Here is an 18,826-nt window from a genome sequence, read left to right as displayed (position 1 = left end):
TTACAAGTGTATGTAGTGATTGACAAGGGGAATGGCTTTAAACTGGAAGATGGTAGGTTTAGATTAGTTATGAGGAAGAAAATCTTTATTGTGAGAGAGGTGAGACACTGGAACAGGTTGTCCAGAGAAGTGGTGGAAGACCTATCCCTGGAATTTTTCAGAGGCAGGTTGGACGGGGCTTTGAGCAACCTCGTCTAGTGAAAGGTGTCCCTGCTCATGCCAGTAAGGTTGGAACTAAAGGATTTTTAAGGCCCTTCCAACCCCAACCATTCTGTGATTCCATGAACTGCCCATTCATTCATTCGCCTTCTGCCTCCTTAGACTGTCAGTACACTTCCTGGTCCTGACACCTCCCAAAAATTGTAAACTGGTCAGCACGAACAAGTACTCAGTGCATTCTTTCAGGTGTTGACAACTAAGCAGGGTACGGATCAAAACTTGTGGTGCCTTAAGAAACCACTGGTTTGGACTTAAAACTTTTACTAGCAACTACTTTAACTATCTTGACCCAGAAAACATCCAACTGAAAGACTACCAATCATTTGCTTGCAAAAAAGACTTTCTAGCAGATTTTTACTGCTCAGGTATGATGATGAGAATTTTTTGGGAAAAGTTAGTTGGGGAATTTTACTTTAAAGCTCCTCTAAGTCTTCCTCTGAAAACTGAAAAAACCCCCACAAAATGCTTGTGAAAGTTTTTAAGTGAATATTGACAAACAATTTCTTTAAATAAACACACATTCTCAGACTTACTTCCTCGCACCACCCTTTTATCTTGTATAAAACTTAATGGATGACATATTTCATTCCACAAGTTGACAATGTTAAAAATGTGCTCTTCCTTCTAGTTTTAGTGTACTGCAAAGCCACTGATAGCTACAGGCGCTATGAGCAATATATGACTGAAGAAAAATGAGATTACCGCTGATAAGGAACAAGAGAATTTCATATCTTAAAAGAGTCTCAAATCTAGCAAATATGATCCCCGGCAGCAGATGCCCTCAGACAGACAATGAAAGAAAAATGGTGGAAAAGTACTCATTGTGGCTTGCTGTTTCCTTGAGCTGGAATGGCAGCAAAATGAAATAGCTCTAGCATACTGTCTGCATGGAAAAATCTTACCTTCTCTAGGAAAAACGTAATCCAAAGATGAAATGAGCAGTAATTTTCCACTATGGGAAAAGTAATGTTAATCTGACTCACCTTCTTTGGTAAAAGATATCTTTACTTTAGAAGTGTTGCTCTTTTGAAGGCTCTAATGCTGTTATCATCAATGTTTATCATAATAACCATCAATTTAATGGAGCTGTAGCACCAACGTCAAACCTCAGGCTGGAAATATTGTACTAATGATTCTTTAACAAAAGCAATGAGACATATGCAAATATGAAATAGCTCCTTTCTCTGTCTATTAAAGTGTTCCTGCAACATGAATGAACACAATTTTAAGATGTCAATATTTCATGCTACAGTGCAGGCCTTACCTTGTAACCTGATGATTTGATGTGCACTCCTCGCTTGGTCAGTGTAGATTTCATTCGGATGAAAAAAGAGCGCTCTAGAGTGTTGTCAGTGGTTAGTAAACTGGGGCTTGTAGATTCCACTAGGAAATAGAAAAAATACATACACACATAATTTAGATTTTATACATCCCCTCTAAGATATTTTTTCAGGTGCGATCCTTGAACTCACTAAAAATAAATGACTGATGGATGCTAAGAGTGTTGTAATCAATCTACCTCATTTAGAAAATGTTTATTTAACAAAAAAAATTTTGAAAAATATACGTATACTCAGTAAGCCTCAGTTTCAAGTTATTTTTCCCATGGAATTTTTAACAGAGATTTGCCTCATTAACTCTTTCTTGCACGATTTTATTATGACTGGAGTTATTTTGTTAAGGTATGACATTGTTTTAAAAAAGTGTTCTTCAGTATTTTGTGAAAGGCAAAGTCTCACTGAGGTAGCAATTCTGTCTCCTGAAATAGGCTGCAAATTCTGCAAGCTTTTATTCCCTAATCTCTACTCCTCGACTGCAATGATACATAGGGTAGGTCACTACCGGATTTGAGTGCCTTGGTTTCCCCAGTACTGAGGTGAAGTTAGGGACTTTATTATCAGTAAAGCACTAAACAGCCTGAAGGCAAAAATTGTCCAGTAAATGACACATATTATTGTAATTGTCATAATAATAATAATCAATTATTGGTGATTATTTAGTCATTAATGAAATATAATTTTAGTCCATCTGAAGAGATATTTCTTGCTTGCAACTAACTATAGCTCTCACCTATGCTTCTCACTCTCTCAAATGCAACCACTCCACACAGTAGATACTCTTAGTTTATATAAAACATGATAAAATAGCATGTACAACCCCAGTAAACACCAAGATATTCTTTATACAATCTTTATTATTGCTATTTTTTAGGTCTGATAAACAATATCTCCCCAAAATATTGTTAATTTGAAAATTCTGGAGCAGCTTACAATAACCAAGCATTATTGGAGATAAACAAACTTTCAGTTTCAGTGAGGAATTAACACAGAATAAAAAATTATTTTGAAATTATTCTGCTATTGTTTAGGAGAATCATACAAACCACTAGTAGAAAGTGTGCAAGTATTTAAAAAGCATTTGTTATGCAGTGAACAGAAACACACAAATTGGTTTGTGAGCTAAGGATTATATTGAATTGTCCTTGATTTAATGTGGTCAAGTTGTCTTGTGTTTGTGACACTTCAGCTCTACTGTGATAACTGACAACAGTGCCCCTTGCTTTAGTCTCTTTTAAGATTTTTTTGTTTTAGAGAGTGTGAATTTGATGTCATTTTAAATGTACAGCTCTTTATCACTCGAGGGAAAAGCAGAGCCATGTTATATTTAGTACTTTCATTTCTTCTGATTAAATATGAATTACTATGAAATTTTTCTCATCATCTAACACACCATAATACGCCAACAGCTTTTTAATACACTATATAAGCACAAACTTCTGCTCTAAGAGTTTAATTTGCCCCTCTAATCCAATCACATCAACCTTATTTCTCTTATCAGAGATTCCCATTTTGAATTAAATGAGCTCATTAGTTTTAATCAAAAGCAGAGAGATCAAAACTTAAACGTAAATGCTTTAGATCAGAACTGTCAGTCAGCCGTGCAGTCCTATTTTACTAAAACACAAGATCAGAGACCCTAAGAACCAATTTTTTCTCGTAAGGGATGCCAAGAGCCTGAAGATGCTATATCCTTCTTTTTCTTTTTTTTTTTTTTTGCTCCCAAGGACAGATTATACATTTAAGGTTAGATTTAATTTAGAGTATTTTTTTTTCATTCTGGTGGAAATGGAAAAGTATGCCATTCTGCTCTTGTTTCTTTCACATTTATTGGTGCGGGTCATTGGAGACCTGAACAAATGTGAAGCCATCACAATCCATGCAACAAACTTGTCCTCAAAAAATTCAGCTCTGTTCAGCAATATCATATAAGAAATAAAACTCTGAAAGGAAAAATATGTGTTTCAGGGTATGCTGCTGAAACAGCAGCCAGAATCATCAGGATAGCAGCAGCACTGGTAAAATGAGGATCATGATTAATTATTATTTTTATTGTACAGTACAGTGTAGTAGTTAAAGAGTACATTAAGAAACCACAGCATGGGTGCTTCCTGCTGTGTGAAGAAATGCTAAAATCAGCTTAACAAGTTTAGTTTTTGTAGTCCAGCACATTATGCTCTAGCACAGGCAGTAAGTACAATATATCCTCCTGTGTTCTAATGGTAATTTCCAAAACACACAGAAGTAATGTTAAACACAGAATATTTCATGCTCAAAAAAAGATCAGGCTGTAATACATATGTGCCATTCCCAAGCAATTGCAATTGAAGTTTCTCTTTCATACAAAATTTTATGAAAAAAGGAAAACATCTGACATACAGTACAGTATTGGCATTGACATTTTTTTGGGCTCATGGAATATCAAAAGCTCAACATCATTTTGCTGTTATTATAATATGTACAAACATATGCATTTCTGTAAGGGTATGCTATAAAGTGCATTTAATTTATCCAACAGACTGGAAAAGTGCCTGTCATATAAATATGTATTCTGAAGTGTTTGATTTTCTTTAACAAAAAGTACCTGAGAGTGTATGTGTGAGATGGGATTAGTTACCTAAAAGTCCAGAACAGCTTATGAACAGCATTTTGAATTTCTCTCAGGAGAGAAACATTATGGCTGACAGTACAAATCTGCATTCAGAGTTGCACCCACCCACAGTAGATACTATAACAATGCTAACAGTGATTACGCCTGCAGGATTTTAAAAATAGGATGTGTACAGAACACATCCATCGATGTCAGTGAGATTTGCACAGGAATATATAGAATATGGTCCATTATTTGTTCGCAGGAGTTGGTTTTAAATGTCTATCACTCAGCCTTTTCAATTTTTTTTCCAATTATGTCAAAGGAGGCTTGCAATATGAGGAACATCAGAATGAAATTCTAGCAATTCATTTTTGATTTTTTTAAAAAAATTGTAATCTAAGACCTCTAAAGAAGCCTGAAATAAACAAGGTCTGCTTGGCTTGATACTGTAGAAACTAAAGATGTCTTTAGCACTGAAAAATAGAGTTTCTGGCCTGAATTTACTGGATTTAAACCTACTGTTGAGTTATAAACTTCTGAAATTGTAAGTTTAGAATGCTAATTATGTGATAAAAGTCAATGCTTACTGCATGTGAATGAAAATATTTTACACTCTCAGGTTTAGAAGTATAAAAAGTAAGTCTAGATTGTCTTTACAAAGCAGGTAACTGTGTACTCTGTTGGAAAGCACTTGTCCTTGTCTGTCTTTAATATCTTCAGCAGAAACTACTAAGGGAACAAACCTGTTTTTTCATTCCCAAAGCTGATAATGCAGTATGAGATTTCTAGATTTCTAGACACCAGGAATGCATTGTCCATTTCAAAAGGCATAAAGCTGCAATTCACTACACCCATAGTAAAGTGTCACAAATGTAAAAAAGGTTAACTAAGAGCCACAGAACCAAATGGGAAGAGAGTATGAACTAGTACCCAATTCACAAAATTATTTAGTTATCTTCTAAGTATTTCTTTGTGAACAAGCCTTGTAGCTCTGATCCTTCAATGGGCTTTGCCTGGGGAACAGAAACCAGTCATGCACTGTGTAACCTCCCAGGTTGGAAGAGTTCTTCTGGTGTTCTGATGAGACATAAACATGTCAATAACTGTTTGGAGGACCGAGGTCCATGGCTCTAATCCTGCAGTGATTTGCAGAGATACTGTGCATCTGTGTGAAGTCTGACTATCTTAAAGCTATAAAGCAAAACAATGTAAAACAATGCAAATAATTGCTCTTACACAGCAATAGCACAAGTACTATCCCAATGACTGATTCACAAGCACATTCAAATTCAGATAAACAATTTGTCCCCCAGGAAAAAAAGAAGTTCCAAATTTGATTTATGTCTTGAATAACAAAAAGCTGCCACAGTAGGCTGAATAAATGTTAAGCAACTTCTGGTTTCTTTTGTTTGTTTGTTTGTTTGTTTTCCCCCCGACATACATTAAGAATAATTGAGAGGAGAAAACTGTATTTTTGCATACCAAACAGATAAAAGATAGGCTTCTCATTTTTGGGAGGACCAGAAGGTGCAGAGGAAAAACCAAACACCATCGAGGAATTTCAGGGGGTTGATGGAAAGAAACCTTATGGTTTAACATACAGGATTTTCTCGATTTTCTATCGCTTCAGGAAGTTTTCACCTGACTTCACTTCCTTGAAAACATGTATCCATATAGCTTTTAAGAGACCTTCTCAAACACGAACTATACAGCCAGCCCTTAAAAGAGAAACAAAATAAAAGAACATACAAAACAGTAAGAAAAAAGGAGCTCTCTTTTCATAGTCTTCTACACTTGCAAACCTCTTCTCATATTTTCCCCAAGTCCATAGGCAACTGAGAATAATTATGTTCAGATGAATTATTAGGTAATGTAAATCTATCATTTTTGTTGGACTAGATACATCTTTATAAATGGTTCTATTTCTTCTGTGCAGTTTGTTGCCTGTAACCAGGCACCAAAAGACTTTCTAGGAAAATTTAACCTTGAATACTTAACTGTCTTCAATCAGAAAAATGACTCAAAGAAGCACTATTTCGAAGATCGTTCTTTCTCAGTATATTATAGATCAAATTTAAAGACAACAGGTTAGCAAAGGCATATAGTGCTTTTGGAAAACTCCATAAAAGAGTATGGCGTAATAAACACTTGAAGAAAAGTACCAAGATCAGTGTTTACAGAGCCATAGTGCTGTCTACTCTCTTGTATGGTTCCGAATTATGGGTAATCTACCGCCACCACCTGCGTCTCCTAGAACGCTTCCATCAACGCTGCCTCTGTACAATCCTAAACATCCACTGGTCAGATTATGTGACCAATACATCTGTTCTTGAACAGGCAGCAATCACAACTATTGAGGCCATGTTGCTGAGAACACAGCTGCGTTGGGCAGGGCACATCTCCAGGATGAAGGACCACCGCCTCCCTAAGATCCTGCTTTATGGTGAACTTGCCACTGGCTGCCGCAAGAGAGGAGCCCCGAAGAAAAGATACAAGGACTCCCTGAAACAACATCTCAGCCTCGGGCATGTTGATCACCATAACTGGTCTACTCTGGCCTCCAATCGGGAGGCCTGGAGACACACCATCTATAACGCTGCTGATGCTTTTGAAAAAGCACGCAGGATCACCCTTGAGGAGAAAAGACAACGCAGAAAGGATCGAGCCTTGCAGAATATACCATCTAAGGAGTCTTTCTGCTGTGCCTTTTGCAACCGGACATGCCTTTCTCGTATTGGCCTTTTTAGCCACCAACGCGCTTGCAAGAAACGTGGGTAGAGTCCTTCCCAAATCTTTGTTCGCGAAGCCTAGCCATGATGATAGATCAAATTTGATCATTTTATAAGCTATAAGATAGATTTTCACAACTATTAGCCCAGTAAATACAATTCAAAAGCTTCAAGTTTAGACAATTTATTTCCAATAAGTGTAAGTTACTATTAGCACTTGTGCAAATGCATGTTTTTAAGTGGAGTGGGTTCAGGCTGATTGCAGAATTCTGGGCAATTACCAGAAGATAAAACTTGGTCTAGGAAACTATTGAATATCCTTGGACTATTTGGATGAACCACTTAGGCCTATTTACAGATGCTGGGAGCCTGCCTGTAGACCAACTGATGAGCACAGAGCTAGCAAATTCTATAAGTGCTTTCTTGGTCCTGTTGATGTGCTCAGCAGCTTGCAAAATCGAGGGCTATCTGAACTGTTTATTTAACATTGTGTGTGGCAGAGGCTCATTCATTCTTCCAAGGAGCTGTGGAATAATATTTTTGCTAGAAGCTGTACCAGTTATAAACAGGAACTCGAATTCCTGAAACACCAGATTTGGATCTGAAATTCATGGTACTTGCAGGTAACTTGGTAAAACTCTTAGAATTTCTATTTTTCTATTTTCTGAAAAGATGAAGTTAAGAATTGGCCCCCAGGCTTTTGGTGACTTAGTTCTGTTCTTTCCTTTACTCAGGGGCAATAATGCTGGGTTCTGGCCAAGGCCTCACTCAAAAGGGGAAGACTCAGGGCATCTGAGACTCAGTAGAAGAAATAGAAAGAAGGATGACTTCCTCTAAAGAATTTATTTCTAGGTAATGTTTTTGGACAAGATAATAAACTGTTCTTTTTTGTCATCCTACCTCCAAGATGAAGACAATTCAGTTTTCATGACCTATAAGCCTATTATGCCTCAAAGGCATAAAACCTTTAAAACCCATCAGAATTCTGTTGAAAACTAGGTCTTGTAATGTTTCTGTTTGTTTGTTTCCCTGCCCCTGCTCTTATCTCTCAAAATTTTCCAGATCCAACAAGTGATGATATGGCCTGTCAGTTCAGTTACAGTTAGGTTGTTTTACATAAAATCCTTAATTTTTTACAAAAAATTTGACAATGAAGCCTTATATGTATATTTATTTAATTTCTTAATAATTTTTTAAAAAGGCCATGTATGTATTTACATACATGGAATCTGTTGATTTGAACTGTTTGGCCACAATATAATGTAGTTAATATTTTTAATTTGCAGAATTAATCTCAACTTTTTATTTGTTGAAAATTGCCTCCTAAGGAAGTAGTGAAAAAACTAGTGCTTAACTATATAAAATTTAATGGAACAAACTATTAGAAATACATTAAGAAGAAGAGTTCATTTAAGGGATGAATTCTAAGTGACCGAAGACTGAATTCAGTTGCCCACACATAGGTCAACAGCGTTCCTGTATCTGAGATGTGTACAGGAATGGCAGTTTCACACAGGACCTCCAGAAGTCCATGTCTTTTGGAGCAGCTGATAGATGCCAGATGTGTCTCCAGTAGCATGGGTTCCCTATGTGTGGGAAACTTAAGCCATTAGAGCTTGGTCCCAATTAAGTAAGTAGGAATACTGTGGAAAGACTTGGATCAAGTTAACAGAATCACAAAATCACAGAATATGGTGAGTTGGAAAGGATCCACAAGGATCATTGAGTCCAATCCTTAGCCATGCACAGGACTATACCCAAGAGTCACATCATGTGCCTGAGATCATAATCCAAATGCTTCTTGGTGCTGTGACCACTTCTCTGGGGAGCCTGTTCCACTGCCCAACCACCCTCTGGGTGAAGACCTTTTTCTAATATCTAACCTAAACCTCCCCTGACACAACTTCAGGCCATTCCCTCAGGTCCTGTCAATGGTGTCCATAGAGAAGAGACCGGTGTCTGCCCGTCCTTTTCCCTCATGAGGAAGTTCTAGACTGCAATGAGGTCTCCACTCAGTCTCCTCTTCTCTAGGTTGAAGAAGCCCTTGGAAGTTTCTCAAAGAATAATTTGTCGGCATCATTGTGAGGTCTATAGCAGACTCCCACGATCACATCCACATTATTTGTTTGCCCCTTTATTCTCACCCAGAGGCTCTCAACTGTGCCGTTGCCAACTGTGAGCTCCATACATTCTAACCCTTCTTTTACATATAGTGCTAGCCCCTCATCTCTTCTGTCCTGCTTATCCCCCTGAAAAGCCTGTAATGATTGTTTCTGTTTATTGTTTTATAATTTCTAGCATCCTTTATGGCCTGTTGTTTAGGACTTTAGTTACACATTGCCTACATTCCATCTGGTATTTATGGTCACACCAACCTTTGAAATGTGCTTGTGCTCTTCCCCAAAACACCCCAAGCCAGATTTAACATTACAAACACGCTGGACTTAACATTAATTACAGGCAAAAGTAATCTAGAGTTCTCTAAAGGAACTTAATGCTGTTTGACCAATGGGTAGCAAAATTGTACATGTGGTTACTGGCAAAATAAGTTACAGTTTCACACAACTATCATACACATACAAACAACAAAATTTTAATGTCCAAACTATACTAGTCTATATCATTAAAGTTTAGTTTGCAGATCTAACAAGTGCAAACAGTAATACATGCATACTATAATTTGGGCACACAAATGGCTGGATCTGCAGAGAAACAAGCCATGCTTTGAAAAGTTATCCTGCAGTATTACCCCATTTGCTTTTTAATTCAGACTATGCCCATGTACTCGCTGTACTTATGTAGGAGAAACTAAAGAAAAAATTCATTGACGGGCATTCCCTAGTATTATACAGTGAAATTTTTGAATGTCCCATTATCCTTGCAGAATCAAAGTAATCTGAAGTACTCTTTATTGGACAAAGAATCATAGAATCACAGAATCATATAACGGGTTGGGTTGGAAGGGACCTTAAAGGTCATCTACTTCCAACCTCCCTGCCATGGACAGTGACACCTTTCACTAGACCAGGTTGCTCCCAGCCCCATTCAACCCAGCCTAGAACACTTCCCAGGGATGGGGTATCCACAACCTCTTGGGTGAACCACTTACAGTGTCTCCCCATTCTCTTAGTAAAGAATTTTTTCCTCATATCTAATCTAAAACAACTCTCATTCATTTCATGGCCATTTCCCCTTATCCTATCACTACACGCCCTTGTAAAAAGTCCCTCTCCAGCTTTCTTATAGCCCCTTTAGATATTGGAGGGCTGCTATAAGTTCTCCCTGGAGCCTTCCCTTCTTCAGGCCGAACAATCGAATTCTCCTAGCCTTTCCTAGTATGAGGGATGTTCTATCCTTCTAATCATCTTGGTGGCCCTCCTCTGGACTTGCTCCAACAGGTCAACGTCCTTCCTGTGTTGAGGACCCCAAAGCTGGACACAGGCGCCCAGGTGGGGTCTCATAAGAGTGGAGAGGCAGAATCACCTCTCTGAACCTGCTGGCTGTGCTGCTTTTGATACAGCTGAGGATAGGGTCAAGTATTACTTTATTTAATGCCTCTCAAAGCTTCTCTTCTTCTGCATCTCCTTCTATTACTTCTTCTTCTATTCTAGCAATATGTCTTAGCAGGCTATTATTTCCCAACATATGTTATTTACTTCCCATATTAACTTTATCCCACAGAACTCTTTATATATATGGTAGAATAAAGAATGAGTTAAGAGCCAGGATAGAGCTATAAATAAAGTATTGCCAGGATGAAGCTATGAATAAGATTTCTATTACCTTATAATGTTGAAAGACAGATTTTACAACTAATTTTGGTAGGTCAGTGATCTATGAAATACACAGACCTTTTTTGTCTGTTTGAAAACAACATCATAAAGATTTGTTATTAACAGAACTAATCATGGCAGGAAACTTTAACTCTGAAAAGCCTTTGGAAACGTTACAGTCTACTGGAGTTCAATCCATTATCTAAACACTCACAAATGTATCCATAGTTATCCAACAGACCAGAACAACTCTTGAAGAGCTGTTCTGGTCTAGTGAGTGAGTGGTACATAAACCATACTGCATATGAAGCTCAAACTTCCTTTTACATTTTTACATTTAAAGTTAATTTACTTTAAGCAATGGAATAAATAATCTGACCCAACCTGTCGACTTGGTTTCATGTGAGATCAGCAACACTCATAAATTTTCAAGGTTCAGTGAAAGTCCCAAAGAAAATTAGCACAGTGGTATCACTTCCTTACTGTTTACTTACTTTGCAGTAATTCTAGTAAAGTTTGAAACAGGACACATCCAATGGCTAGGAGAAGTCCTGATATTAGGAAAGTACAGGATCATAAACAATAGTACATCTATCCTGTGTTAAGGAAAGAAACTGGGAAATGAGGAAACAGCAAAGGAAAAAGAAAGGACACTGACCAGTTTTGAGGATAAAAACTTCACTGAATTACCCAAGGGCTTTATGGGTCTGTGAGGAATACAGGACCAGGTGTTTCATCTCCTTTGAGATGTGGCTGGTTTCCACAGCTTAAATGATTGTTATCCTTATTGAGCAACTTCTTATAAACAATTTTGAGCATTTTGTTTCAGCACAAAACTGCCATTAAATGCTGATGTTGTTCCCTCTCTTTCATGCCCTAGAAGGATCAACTGAGGGTATTTTTTCTGTCTTCCTAGTTTTCTGCTCTTGCTTAGGAACTTGTGAATCACTAACTGACACTACAGAGCATAGCTGTGAAAATAACTGTGGTTTAGAGCTGCCAATAATGGCCCACTAAAGTTCCTTCCCAGCACATGGCATAAAAAACCTCCAACAAATATTAAAAAGTCCCTTCTGATGTTGCTTAACATTGCCAGCCTGCTTGGGCTTAAAAAGCACAATAAAGAGGTTGCTTTTCAGATTTTCATATGCCAAATGGGAGGTGCCTTTTGGTGAAGCTTTTCCCTGAGGGAAAGAAGAGCAGCTGAGTTACATCATGCTGCAAAGTCGATGTTTGGATGATCCCACTCCGGGGAAACATGCACAAGTGCCACAGTCAAGCTGCTACTAGTGGATGTGTCTGTACTCAGCAAATAAGCAGTAGGAAAGTTCAAGAGAAAAAACCAGAGTATCATAAAGATGGTCTTTGAGAGCACATGACATCCAGCAAAAGCCATTATGCAGCAGCCTGACTACGCCAAGGAACAAACAGTAGAAATGCAAAAAGTGAGTATTTTAAATCTTAGTGGAATACCATGAAAATATAGACACTTGAGGAATCTATTTCTTCAGAAAATACCTTTTGTGCTTTTGGGATATTTGGGGGATTCTATTTTCAATACCTGTGTTGTGAATCTAGTGAAGCAATACTTTTATCATGACTATAAAGTGGTTATGAGCCAATTCCTCATATGAAACAGTCAGTAACAGTGGGGCTTTTTTATGACAAGCATGATGTCAGACAAAGGGCATCAGGACTTAGTCTTTGTACTACAATACAAAATAACAATACATAAACACCTTTGTGAAAGCAGCTTGAAACCCCATGTTTTCTATTAAAAAGTCATGTTCAATCTTCACTGTTGATAGAACAGAATAGCTAACACAGAGAACATTGTATATCAGAAAGGTCAATAGTTATTATGAGCTACAAATATATTTTTTTCCATCCTTCAGGCTGTTTAGCGCATATCACAGCATGAGCAGCTGTCTTCCTTAATGCTTTTAAAATTAGAATCCCAAAGAGGAAGAAAAAATTACATTTGCAATGATTGCTCTTTGCTTTTGTAAGTTTACTTTAATACACTATTTTATATACATGAATCTTCCATGCAGCCTAACCAAAGGGCAGTAACTGGTCGCTACTATCTCCTGGATTGCTATATCAATGCGTATAGAATCCTGGCAAATCATTTTGCACAAATTGTGTAACCTTGTTGAATAACTTGTCTAGAAAAGTACGTAGCTACTGGGCATATGTTTACACCAGGCAAGTATACATGTGCAAACACATACTGATCATTACTAATGGCAAATGCTTACTGGTTTAGCAGCAATAAACACAGAGGACCTACCACTTTCTGTTCACACACTGAAAATGGAAAAAAAGGGTGGTAAGATTGTGGCATCATTTGATCTCATATTTTTCAAACACAGCAAGTATTTGGGTTCATCTTTGCCAACAGTGAACAACTACTTAAAATTGCAAACAGGTTTTCATTCTGTTCTTTGAATTTCAGTCATATTGGCTCTACCAAACTGTTCCACTTTCCAAGTTTGAACCTTATCTGGATGCATATTTGTGTGCCAAATGCAGAGTAGTATTCCATAAATATTTTGAAGTATGGAAGGCAAGAAATAATTTCCTATATAAAACAACTTTTTAGCTAATTTAGATTGCTTCAATTATTTAAAAAAACCCCAAAATCAAACAAGAAAACACCTTATGTTGTCAAGACAAAATAACTATAATTGCCTAGAAGAATATTTTCTTCATAGGGTTTAATGTTTGGCTCACAGATGACTGGACAGTGGCAATAGGTATGGTGCTAAGCATTATGGCATGGCTTCCTTGTCCAGAATACAGTCAAGTGACACTTTTAGAAAACCTACAATTTCACATATTCAAACAGAATCTACTTATCCTAATAATGGAAAAAATGAAGAAATATAGCTTTTCCCCTACCTTGTCAAACAAGTAACACTTAAAAATATATTGTCAACTACTACTTAAACATGAAAATATTAATATCCTGTGCATCCAAACATATTTCAGAAAGCTATTAACATATCCCTCATCTCAAGATTCTCTGTGCCATTATTTCCTCTCATCTGTCACACAGAGACTCCATGACCCAGTCCAGGCTAAGCTGAATTCAGGTAGGCTGCTAATCCTGCTGCTGCTGAGGAATTTGCTAGCACCGCTGGCATAGCAGGTAGCTGATGCTATTGTGGTGTACTGCTCAGCTGGTAGTGCTTCCAGCATCAGTCCTCACCTCTAACACTCATGTTTCTGGCTGAAGAAGGAGTAAGAGACCCAACTGTCAAGCCTTCTCTATAGGTTTGTCCCTTATTGGTACTGCTTCCTTGTTCCTGTTACAGGAAGGGAATGCTCCTTGGGGCAGCATATTAAATTAAAATATGGTAACAAATTCCAAAGGAACATTAAAGAGTTCTTATACAGGTAAGTTAGTATTTATAGATTTCTTTGTTTACGCAGAATTTACAAAAAAGCCAAAAATAATGACAAGTGCTATGCCATTGAAATTCAAGAAGAGTTAAGTACAAGTATCTCCAAAAATGACAGATCTTGAGGCTGCTGAAAAAAACCCCAACCTAATGGTAGTTGCAGTGGGCTGCAGCCATGCATTATTCTTAGGAAACAATTAATTCAAATTTGGTAAAATCAAATGTCAAATGGACTGGACATCTTACTTTTATATTTTCCGCCTTTATCTATGTATTTTGCACCATGGAATTAAGGAGGGTTTTGACAGACACAATCAGAACCTGTCATATTACACAAGAAACAGCATTTTAAAAAATAAGCCCACAGTGCAGATATTTTGACATGTTTATAACAAGGCTTGAATAGTAAACACTTAACAGAAGAAATTCTGGGGGTTTCTTTGGTTTTATTTTAACAATGGGAACAATGACTTTTTTTTTCCCATAATGCCCCTTCAATTCAAGCTTTAAGTAAAATAAAGCCAGACCCAAGACAATATCAATAAGATGATCAATAATAATTTCTCTTCCATTTTTTGGTAAAAAATTTTTCTACCTTCAGTGTTTGCAAACTGAGTAACTTGGAGAATGATCATTTAGGCACAGTCAGAACATGGTGTGGTTTCTGAAATTTCAATGGTACAGTATTTCCTGAGTTTTTCTTAGTTAAAATTTTTCTACATTGTATTTTCACAACCCTGGAGCTTGCACTTTCTTTTTCCTCCAAAGAGGAAGATCACCCCATGGATTAACAAATGATTGAGGATTGTCTCTTAAAAGACTCTTTAAAAAAACTGTCAGAATCAACCTGAGACAAAGATTTATTATGAACTATTTAAAGGGCTTAATATATGTATCCCCAAAGAGCCCTTGGAGCAAACTAAAAAGGAAGAATGGAAATCTCAAAGAATGGGAAAAATCTCCAATGCTCCACTTTCTTCATACCATGATTACTGTTTACTCAAAGGATAAAATGCCTAACCTGTCACATGAAGTCTTCAGAAGCTATATTACTGCTGATGTACAATAAAAAATCCAAAACAATGAGCCTTGACAGTAATATGCCTAAGAAAGGCAGTTGTGATTTGCTTTCTAACCTGTCCACTAACACACTGATGTGGATACTTCTTGTCCGAAGTGCTGATCTCCTGACCCAGACAGCAATCAACTGCTAGAGTGTTTGCTGTCACACAAGCTGTGACCATTACCTTAATTACATGTCATCACATAACAAACCTTCCCTAATGAGCAACTCTTCTCCCACCCATGTGCCAACTAACCCTTCTGTCCTTGAAGAGTATCACTACAGATGATTTCAATTTGAAATCTGAAAAGCATATTCATATGCAATACTTCCAATAGACAAAGATATTATGCATTTTAAGAAGGTTAGCTGTTTTACTAGAGTGCCAGGACAAAAAAAACATGTAGGCTTATACTAAAGAAGGAGGATTAGAAAGAAATATATAGTACAGTAAACTTGAAGCAAAGCTGGATATGACCTTGCACTATACGTTCATATATGAATATATCCATCTTTGCAGACTCTTTTGTGTTTAGAGGAGTACGTAATATGTAAGAAATACTTCCATACTGACATTTTTCACTTTGTGCCTAATACCAGGAATGGTGCCTGGGGTCATGGGCCACACAAATGCTTGCTTTCCTTCTCTAGTACCAACTTCCAGCACATTACACCTCTTCTAGTTTTTCTCTCTTCTTTTTACAGCATTTTATTTTCTTCTGTTGTCAGATGTTTAGGACATTTCCATTCACATTACAATTTGCAGGACACCATATCCTTATGAACAAATAAAATACAGCTTCTCTCTCTCCACAGAAGTTATCTGTGTTCTACCTCAGATGCATTACTGGGACAAAGAGGGAAAGAGTGAGGCATATGAATCTGATTTTGTTCTGCCTGGGTTATTAATCTCTCATCTTATGGGACATTTTACCTGCATATCTAACCTAGGTAACTGAGCGGGAAGCATCTGCAGACTGCCCATCTGCTATCTGTTTTACCTGGATAGTGAGTGTCAGTTTCAAAACACTTAAAAACGCAGCTATTACATCAAAAGAAGATCAGGAGGAATGTGAGAGCAGACAATTGAACAACAGAGCAATAGATGAAATTTCATGCAAACAAGCGTAAGACTGTAGCACAGTTTTGAAGAAACTACTCCTGTATATTCAGGAGCTTTAAATAACTCTAGCTAGGCAATAAAAGAAAACGGAAATATCTCATTGAAAACACCTGCTCAGTACAGAGACCATTACAGCTAAACACTTTGAGATATTAGAACACAATAAAAATCACTCTAAAATTAATAAATGTATAAAGAAAATATTACTATGCCACTAAGTAATTTTATGGACCAAACTTTACACTCAGTATTGTGTTTAGTTCTAATCATCTGTTATTAAAAAAAAGAGAACAATGGAAACAGAAAAATTCCAGTAGAAAGGCATCTGAAGAGAGATTAATGAATTATAAATATTTATCTTTAAGAGCAGATAAATTTGACAAAAGATACATAAAATAAAGAATGATACATAGAAGATAGAATAAAACCAAGGATATTTCCAATAAATTGAATGGAAAACACATTGTGAGCTGAAAAACACAAAATGATTAAATTAAATTTTCCCTCCACAACACTATCTATCTATAAGAACTTCGAAAGAAGGACTAAATATCTATGAGGATAACCAGAATAACCATGCTATACAATGTATAATAAAATTTACATGAGATATCAAGTGTCATAATTCAACTTATATGGCATAGTTACCATACTGTAGATTTGACATGTGGTTTGGAAGTATTTGGTACTAGCTACTCTAAATGATAAGATAGTGGGCTAGATAAACAAAAATCACTCATATATTATATGAGTTCCTGTGTTCCTAAGAAATTCCTCGTCCATATAAAGACCTGTAGCAGGACGTGCTTTTTTTGTTTACTCCTTCACCCCCAGGTTTATAATTCTCCAGTGGTTTATAACTATTCAGTAGCATAGAAAACAAATTGAGTCCCTCAGAAAGAATACATAACTCCTTGGTCTTCTCTATCCTTTGTTTGCTGGCTTTGAATTGGAACATTCTTATGCACTTTCTCTAAAACTCAAAAGCAGCAACATAAGGCTGATTTGTATTAAGGTAGGAGCAAATTCCAAAGCTAAGGAGATCTGTAGTGAATCTCTTGCCAGTGGTTCTTTTCTTTGAGCATTGAAAAATTCAAGTATTTTCAGCTGAATTCATTACAGGTCCTTGAATGGATTTAAGATTAAGTGAACATCTCGTTAAGGCTTCTACAGGAATGTTAACCAGAAAAGGAACGTCGAAGAAGATGTACTCCCCTGATAAACAGTGCTAGAAAACTGTTAACAGCAGATGAGGAGAAGGCTGAGGTACTCAACAACTTTTTTGCCTCAGTCTTCAACGGCAACCTCACTTCCCGCATCTACTTGAGTGGATGGACAGCAGGATGGGGTAGCAAAATGCTTCCAACTGTAAGTAAAGGTCATGTTTATGACCACCTGAAGAACCTGAATATACATAAGTGTGTTGGACCCAATGAGCTGCATTTCAGAGTCCTGAGAGATTTGGCTGATGTAGTTGCCAAGCCACTCTCCATGATATTTAAAAAAATCATTGCAGTCAGGTGAAATCCTAGGTGACTGGAAAAATGAAAACATTGTATCCATCTTTCAAAAGGGTAGAAAGGAGGGCCCTGGGATCTACTGACCTGTCAGCTTCACCTCTGTGCCTGGGAAGACCATGGAATAGATCCTCCTAGAAGCTCTGCTAAGGCACATGGAGGACAGGGAGGTGATTCAAGACAGTCAGCACGGCTTCACCAACAGCAAGTCCTGCCTGACCAATCCAGTGGCCTTCTATGATGGAGCGGCTACATCAGTGGACAAGGGAGGGGCTACAGATGTCATTTACCTGGACTTCTGTAAAGCCTTTGATATAGTCCCCCACAACATCCTTCTCTCTAAATTGGAGAGATGGATTTGATGGATGGACTGTTAGGCAGATAAGGAATTGGCTGGATGGTCAATGGCTCAGAATCCCACTGGACATCAGTGACAAGTGGTGTATCTCATGGGTCTGTATTAGGACCAGTGCTATTTAATATCTTAATTGATGACGTAGACGAAGGGAGGACACTGCAAATTTGCAGATGACAACAGGGTGAGTAGTGTGGTTGACACTCCTGAAGGACGGGATGCCATCTAGAGGGACCTGGACAAGCTTGAGAAGTGGGCCCATGGAAATCTCGTGAGGTTTAATAAGACCAAGTGCAAGGTGCTGCACCTGGGTGGGGGCAACCCTTGGTCAATACAGGCTGGTTAACAATACAGCAGGTGAAGGGAGCTGATTTTGCCCCCCTATTTCGCTCTGGTGAGACCCCACCTGGAGTACTTCATCCACCTCTGGGGTCCCCAGCATAGGAAGGACATCAATCTGTTGGAGAGAGTCCAAAGGAGGGACACCAAGATGATTAGAGGGATGAAGCATCTCTTCTATGAGGAAAAGCTAAGAGAATTGGGATTGTTCAGCCTGGAGAAGAGAAGGCTTCAGAGTGACCCGATTGCAGCCTTCAATTACCAGAAGAGAGCCTACAAAAGAGCTGGAGAGGGACTTTTTTACAAGGGCATGTAATGACAGGACTGGAGGAATGGCTCCAAACTGAAAGAGAGTAGGTTTAAATTAGATA

At 37.6% G+C, this 18,826-nt stretch overlaps 1 protein-coding gene across 8 annotated transcripts in view; it reads right to left on the bottom strand.

Moving 5' to 3' along the window:
- Positions 1–18,826, bottom strand: part of NPAS3 (neuronal PAS domain protein 3) — a 621,722-nt gene that overhangs the window by 55,226 nt on the left and 547,670 nt on the right. For all 8 annotated transcript variants that reach the window (XM_027670455.1, XM_027670463.1, XM_027670480.1 and 5 more), the window contains one exon: positions 1,484–1,602. In XM_027670455.1, the coding sequence (XP_027526256.1) occupies positions 1,484–1,602 (119 nt within the window). The remainder of the gene's footprint in view (positions 1–1,483; positions 1,603–18,826) is intronic.

The sequence above is a fragment of the Neopelma chrysocephalum genome, unplaced genomic scaffold (assembly GCF_003984885.1).
Source record: "Neopelma chrysocephalum unplaced genomic scaffold, ASM398488v2 Primary Assembly neopelma1_24, whole genome shotgun sequence".
NCBI lineage: Eukaryota > Metazoa > Chordata > Aves > Passeriformes > Pipridae > Neopelma > Neopelma chrysocephalum.
This window is presented reverse-complemented; position numbering and strand designations above follow the sequence as displayed.